The 7,500-nt window shown below is 44.1% G+C and overlaps 2 protein-coding genes across 3 annotated transcripts in view; both read right to left on the bottom strand.

Annotated features, from left to right (window-relative positions):
* Positions 1-5,358, bottom strand: part of poglut2 (protein O-glucosyltransferase 2) — a 26,628-nt gene extending 21,270 nt beyond the window's left edge. Inside the window, exons 1-2 of one of the 2 annotated variants that reach the window (XM_042070750.1) lie at positions 2,075-2,626; positions 490-695 (exon numbers count right to left, since the gene is read on the bottom strand). In XM_042070750.1, the coding sequence (XP_041926684.1) occupies positions 490-695; positions 2,075-2,262 (394 nt within the window). In that variant the 5' untranslated portion in view covers positions 2,263-2,626. Of the gene's footprint in view, positions 1-489; positions 696-2,074; positions 2,627-4,367 lie in introns of those variants that run through there. The other variant, XM_042070759.1, reaches the window with a different exon arrangement.
* A 139-nt stretch (positions 5,359-5,497) lies between these two features.
* Positions 5,498-7,500, bottom strand: part of stxbp5l (syntaxin binding protein 5L) — a 165,143-nt gene continuing 163,140 nt past the window's right edge. The window contains 1 exon segment of the mRNA XM_042071187.1: positions 5,498-6,059. Coding sequence (XP_041927121.1) covers positions 6,018-6,059 — 42 coding nt within the window. The 3' untranslated portion in view covers positions 5,498-6,017.

Here is a 7,500-nt window from a genome sequence, read left to right as displayed (position 1 = left end):
GGAGAGAGAGAGAAGGAGAAAGAGAGAGGAGGGAGAGAGAGAGAGGGAGAGAGAGAGAAGATGGAGACCGAGAGAGAGAGAGAGAGGGAGCAAGAGAGAAGATGGAGACAGAGAGAGAGAGAGAGAGAGGGAGGGAGAGGGAGAGAGATGAGAGAGGAGAGAGAGAGAAGGAGAAAGAGAGAGGAGGGAGAGAGAGAGAGGGAGAGAGAGAGAAGATGGAGACCGAGAGAGAGAGAGAGAGGGAGCAAGAGAGAAGATGGAGACAGAGAGAGAGAGAGAGAGAGGGAGGGAGAGGGAGAGAGAGAGAGAGGAGGGAGAGAGAGAGCGGTGCATGTGGTAAATGTTAGCTAGCAGACCGTGTGATCTGTGAGTCCTGAAGCTGTTGTTAGCTTCTACAGGTCGGCAGGTGATGCCCTACATGAGCTTCTTAACACCACACACAAGTGTCCTCACACACCACAGAGACCTAAGAACCGTTCTGCGTTCTACCTTGGAGAACATACGGAGATTGGGCTACGTCCTTGTCCTGCAGTAGAACTTGGATGTGGAGGTCCGTGTAGCTGGCGTACATTCGGTACCGCACCACGAAGGAACCATCATTTCGATCCAGAACCTGGATCCAGATGCGGGAGAACGGTTCTGTTGGCGATGAGATCTTCACCTCAAACGTCTTCTCTCCAGGGGAGCGCGTGAAGCTGAAACAGCAAAGCACTCGCCTGTCAATCAATCACCACCTGTCAATCCATCACCACACTCACCTGTCAATCAATCTCCACACTCACCTGTCAATACATCATCACACACACCTGTCAATCCATCACCACACTCACCTGTCAATCAATCTCCACACTCACCTGTCAATCCATCACCAAACTCACCTGTCAAACCATCACATCACTCATCTGTCAATCCATCACAACACTCATCTGTCAATCCATCACAACACTCATAATCCATCACCACACTCATAATCCATCACAACACTCATAATCCATCACAACACTCATAATCCATCACAACACTCATCTGTCAATCCATCCACCACTACCATACTCGTAATGTAATCCATCACCTATGAATTCAGTGGGTCATTACCCCACCCACCTATGGATACATTATGGATTCAGTGGGGGGGGTTGTAGCATGATTCTAACACTGACAGGGGCCCCAGAGAGAGCTCCCCCCCCATAATATTATACATTATCAATGGGCCCAAAATTATTGTCTGTCATAGGGCCCAAATTATCTAGCAGCATCCCTGATTCAGTAAGGCCCTATGGCTATGATGGATTCATGAGGCCCTATGGATATGGGCTCAGTAGGTCCCTACGGTTACATTATGGATTCATTGGTCGTTTATGGTTATAGTATGGGTTTCGTTTCGTGGGTTGACTAGATGCCTCGTGTAGGAATTCCCCAGACGTGAGCAAACTTCTCCGTCAGACATTCCCACGCTTCCGCGCATGAGAACTAGACGGAGAGGTGTGATATATAGCTTCCAGACAGGAACAAAAACATGACGTAGCGAGGGGCAGGGTGGCTGAAAAACTGTAAAAGACATCTGACCCTCATGGATAAAACCAGGTATCGGGGAAACAAGACTGACCCTCATGGATAAAACCAGGTATCGGGGAAACAAGACATCTGACCCTCATGGATAAAACCAGGTATCGGGGAAACAAGACATCTGACCCTCATGGATAAAACCAGGTATCGGGGAAACAAGACATCTGACCCTCATGGATAAAACCAGGTATCGGGGAAACAAGACAAGCCACCGACACGTAGCCACACTTCCCGGCCGCAGAATTAGAGATAACTGGGATTGTTGGCAGAATTACCAGTTTAGAAGACAAACCCAGACATAAATGATGCGAATTCCGAAGACAGCCCTAGATATAACTGCGAATTCCACGCGCATTCGGGGACTTTACTAGCTCCCCCCCGGCCTCAACCAACAATAAGTTACAATGTCCCATCATATCGATGCCAGCTACAACTGTAACAAAGTTGTGTTACTCTGTTGTTGGGAGTTACGGGCCTACATGACCTACTATATACATGATACACTCACTTTTTCCCGTCGCTGTCAGCAGCTTGAATGAAGAAATAACGCGCAGGGAGGACCACCTTCGCCTTTAGACCTGGTCCCCACACCACACTTTTGGCAGCGCTCGGCAGTGATCCAGCAAACGTTCCGGGTAATATCTGCAACACAAGTGCCAGAACGCACAAATACGACAACAGCGGTTTCCTCAACATGTCGAGTCCAGGCCACTTTGTTCTAGTAGAATGAGTTTGTCGGTTATTGCTCTCGGCAAACACTGCTTCCACGAACTGGTGTCAGCGCCTGCACTGGTCAGCGCGTCCCAACCTTGCGCCTATCAGTCGACATCTGGACAGCAGCTAAACTACGTGTCTCAACTCGAACGGAATACTCAGCGGCTCCTCTGAAAGCATAAAGTGGACGCTTGTCTTTATTGAGCTTCGCTCCCAAAGCACATAGTCTAGACTAAGGCAAACTTGAAATTGTTTGGATATTGCATGATCGCCGCGAGGCTTCCGTTCTAACAGTTCCAAAATTTCGCTCGGAATGAAGGGAATCCCGGTGCTGTCCCAAGCACTCAGTCAGTCAGGGCGGAACGACCTGATTAGTTGTGTTGAACACGTTAGGGCGGGACTAAATGGAAATGCTTAAAGGTGATTGGATCATAAAGAGGAAGACGGAACTGTGATTTTTCTATAGGCCAACCATGATAGTTGAATCAGTTAACAGATTTATTACAAGGAACGTAATCTTTTCAGGACTATGTAGCAAAGAGAATAAATATTCCAACGTCAAGCACCGAGCATACCTGCCTAATACATTTCAATAGTACAAAGTTGAGCTCAAGAACAGGCAGCAGTCACTCACACACACACAAATAAAAACCACAGCACAAGTAAATACATCAATCCATGTTTATTTCAATTTGGATTTGCATCAACATAGTTGCAGTTTCATTGTTATTTTTCAGTAACCTCTAAAGCACTACTAGAATATCAAGAAGAAGGACAGGGTGAAACCAATGGAAACCAAACGTTTGCTGCCATCTCAGACGGTAAGGGAGGGATGGGGAAGTGGTTTGGGGTTTGGCAGCAGCACAGGTGTGCTGGTCTTTTAAACACAGCAGAAGACCAGCAAAAGGAGACGACCAATCGAAAACAGACAAATCCAGTGATGTCTGTTGGTGATGGCTTTATTTTATTATTATTATTATTATTGTTGTTGTTGTTGTTGTGTTTTCAGTAATGGTTAGTCTATTCAGTCACCCTGGGTTGTACTGCTTACCATATAAAAACTGAGGACACAAACAAAACGGCCAGTCTGAATCACTGCACAGTGGTCCTCCACTGATGGCCATGATCACACACCCAACAGACAGCCTAGGTGGAGGTCAGGTCCTGTCAAATGGGCTACGGACTCTCCAAAGCCGGCCGCCAACCACTCTGCACTGTGACTTCACAATGAGAGGGTTCTAGAATGCTCCAGTCAGTGACATCATCAACGTGCGACATGTGGGGAGTTACCAGTGCATTACCAGCAGCAGGAGGAGAGTAAAACAGAATTTATTCAACTTGACATTGTTTTCCAGTAGCTCTGTTGTCTCATATATGTGTGTTTGTGTGTGTGTGTGTGTGTGTGTGTGTGTGTGTGTCTGTGCATGTTTGTGCACAAGTGATTTTGCGAGCATTAGTGCATATGGGTGTATGTGTATGTGTATTCCTGTTGTGTTCTCATATCATGTTCCCCAACGTATACAATGACATGTACAACAAATTCTGTATATACAAATATATTGAAGAGGAAGGATAGCTGTTAGGAACCACAATGGAGAGAGCAGCTGCACACGACACGAACGTCATCTGTAACACAGACAGAAAGCTGAATAAAATAGGACCGATTCAGCTTTGTTAACGACTCCTAGTGCTTGTGTCCCTTTTGTTTCCAAGAACAGATATGACATTTATTCACTGTATGATTGCCAAGTGCCGCAGAACGAGCTATACCACTCATATTGTTCACATACATTTAAAACAATACTCTTTATTTCCCCACACACACACTGATTCTCAAAAAAGAAAGAAAGTGTCCCTATAGCCATGTAAAATTCATTCTGTAACTGTATGCTGTGTGTGTGTGTGTGTGTGTGTGTGTGTGTGTGTGTGAATATGTTGTGAATGTTACCAACCAATTTGAGGTCAAATGCGTAAAAGCATGAATGAGAGAAGTCAGAGTGGTCTCAGTGCTGAGTGCACACACACACGCACGTACGCACACACGTACACACACACACACACACACACACACACACACACACACATACGGCCATTGGGTGTGTCTTCTTTTAGGCGGAGAGACTTTGGCAGAGAGTGTGTCCATCACACGAACACACCCAGGAACAAACTCACATACTAACACACACATACACACACACACACACACACACACACACACACACACACACACACACACAAACTTACGAGGGCACCATGACCACAGACCACAAAAGGCAGCAGAAGATACCGGAGCACAGACAAGTCAAAGGTCATCAAAAGGTCATCAAAACGCCAAATCGCCAAACGACTGAAGAAAATAACACTCCACAACTTTGGTTAAAAATGTGAAAAACAATCAACACTAAACACAAAAGAGAAGAAACACAATACTCTACGACATTAGAAGTTCATTATTGTTTGCTGGGCTTTTAAAAACTCTTCTACCACACACACACTCACAGCGTAAACTCTTCTACGTCACGGTCGACAGACTCTACCCAGCAAGAATATGGCACGTGAGATACGTTATTACGTTTACGTTTGGGTTGGTGATTATCCACACACTCTCCCCTGCTCATTCTTGTCATCGCTCAGGCATCATAGGCATCAGTCCCATGTTCTCACCTACACCTGCCAGACTCTCTCTCCTCATTGGCTCTGCAGGCCCAAGGAGGGGGTGGAGAAAGCTACACCCCTCTCTCTATTGTGACGCCATGCGCTAGCAGCTAGTCAGAAGACAGAAGTGGAAAGTGGGGGAGCCAAAGCAAGTTGGAGATTGAGAGGTGCAGAAGCAGTAGGGGGTAAACTGAAGCATCATGGGTATTGTAGTAAACAACCATGTCAGTGGGAGACAAATTCCAAGGACTTCTCTTCTTCACTGAAGCATCATGGGTATTGTAGTTTTTTTATTGACCGATTTACTGATTTATTGAATGGGTTTAGTGTTGGAATTCGGAAAGGGACATATTGTTGGTGTTCATAATGTGAAAGTGAAAGCAATATGTAATCCTAAAAGAGAATAGATGAGATTAGGAGTAAAAACATATTTTGGCCTCATAGCAATGCAGGTATACACATTTTTTTCTTTGAATTATATATATATTTTGCTATTTCAAAAAAATATAAAGATTTTGAAGTAGTACTTTCTGTTATAGGTGTATGTTAATGTTATTAAATAAAGGCTTCTCTTTCAATTTCACTTTGTTTAAAGTAACATGCTGCTTTTTAATCTGGCAGTTTGATGTCTTTTTTTCTTTCTCTTTGTAAATAGGTCATCCATGTTTGTGTTCATGCAGTTTGGGTGGTGTTTTAGCGTTCTGAATATCTACACTGCCTATTCCCCATATGCCTCCAGTAAGAAGAGCCTAACCCCCCTCCCCCCAACAAAACATACACAGATGGTTTGTTCCACACCAACAGAGAGGGGATCGTCCCCTCCCTCAATAACACAAATGGTACATGTCCGCGTCTCAGCGCGGTCTGACCACGTCTTCTGTACAAGAGACCAGAGACAAACACAAAGGTAGTCTGTGTCCATCCATCCCCTATGTCCCTCTCCCTCTCTCTCCTCTCTTCCATCTGTTCACCTCCTCCTCTCTTCATCCCTCTCTCCATAGAAGACTTAAGATCCAGAACAGCAACAGCCACAGCACCCCCTCCTGGTGGAAGGGGAGAATGCGCTCCACCGCTGAGCCTTTCTACCACTGGTACCACTTCTTGTCCTTACACCTCAGCATCAGCTGTGGAGAGACAGATGGAGTGGTGGAGAGAGGAAGGAGGGGATGGAGAGATATGGGCAAACAGAGAGATGGGAAGAAAGAGTGATGGAGAAGAGAGAGAAAGAGAGAGAGTTCATTAGCATCAGTTGTCTGATTAGCATGCTTAAGTGTGCAGCAAGTTTGGCTAACACTCCGTTTCTCTGGTACAGCCAGGTGACCCTTGACCTTGTGTTTGAATCTCCCCTAAATGTCTAGTCATTCTCTATGATGTGGATATTCTTAGCATGCTAGGAAGTGCCTTTAGCATGCTAATTAGATTATTTTAGCATGCTAGAAAGGGCCATCACTGAGATTTGATTACTATGCTAGAACATTATTAAACATAGTTTGATTACATTAGCATACTAGAACGTTCTATTAGCAAGGTATGGTAGCATGGTAGAATGTGCAATCAACGTGGTTAGGTTATTTTAGCATACTAGAAATGGCTGTTAGCAGGCTTGATACGTATACTAGAAAGTGCTACAGGGTTTCTGGTACATTGCCTTGCTTCCTCTGTGCGTCTGAGTGTGAGTACCGCATGGCTGTTTTTGGAGAAGGCCTCATGGTTATCAGCATGGCATAATTAGTATACTAGAAATGCAATCAGCATGGCATAATTAGTATACTATATTAGCATGGCATAATTAGTATAATAGAAATGCTATCAGCATGGCTTAATTAGTATACTAAAAATGCTATCAGCATGGCATAATTAGTATACTATATTAGCATGGCATAATTAGTATACTAGAAATGGCTAACAGCATGGCATAATTAGTATACTAGAAATGTTATCAGCATGGCATAATTAGTATACTATATTAGCATGGCATAATTAGTATAATAGAAATGCTATCAGCATGGCTTAATTACTATACTAGAAATGCTATCAGCATGGCTTAATTACTATACTAGAAATGGCTATCAGCATGGCTTAATTAGTATACTAGAAATGCTATCAGGATAGCATGGCTTAATTAGTATACTAGAAATGCTATCAGCATGGCTTAATTAGTATACTAGAAATGCTATCAGCATGGCTTAATTACTACTGTATACTAGAAAGTGCTGCATGGTGTTAGAAATGCTATCAGCATGGCTTAATTACTATACTAGAAATGCTATCAGCATGGCATAATTACTATACTAGAAATGCTATCAGCATGGCTTAATTACTATACTAGAAATGCTATCAGCATGGCATAATTACTATACTAGAAATGCTATCAGCATCGCTTAATTACTATACTAGAAATGCTATCAGCATGGCTTAATTACTACTGTATACTAGAAAGTGCTGCATGGTGTCTGTGGTGCAGCTGCTTCCTGCATTGCCTCTGCCCTCTATATTGCTCCCTCTGTGCGTACCGTGTCTGTGTGTGTGTGTGTGTGTGTGTGTGTGTGTGTACCGTGTGTGTGT

Source organism: Alosa sapidissima, chromosome 2 (genome assembly GCF_018492685.1).
Source record: "Alosa sapidissima isolate fAloSap1 chromosome 2, fAloSap1.pri, whole genome shotgun sequence".
In the NCBI taxonomy this organism is placed as follows: domain Eukaryota; kingdom Metazoa; phylum Chordata; class Actinopteri; order Clupeiformes; family Clupeidae; genus Alosa; species Alosa sapidissima.
The sequence above is the reverse complement of the archived record's forward strand: the minus strand, read 5'-3'. Positions and strand labels throughout refer to the sequence as shown.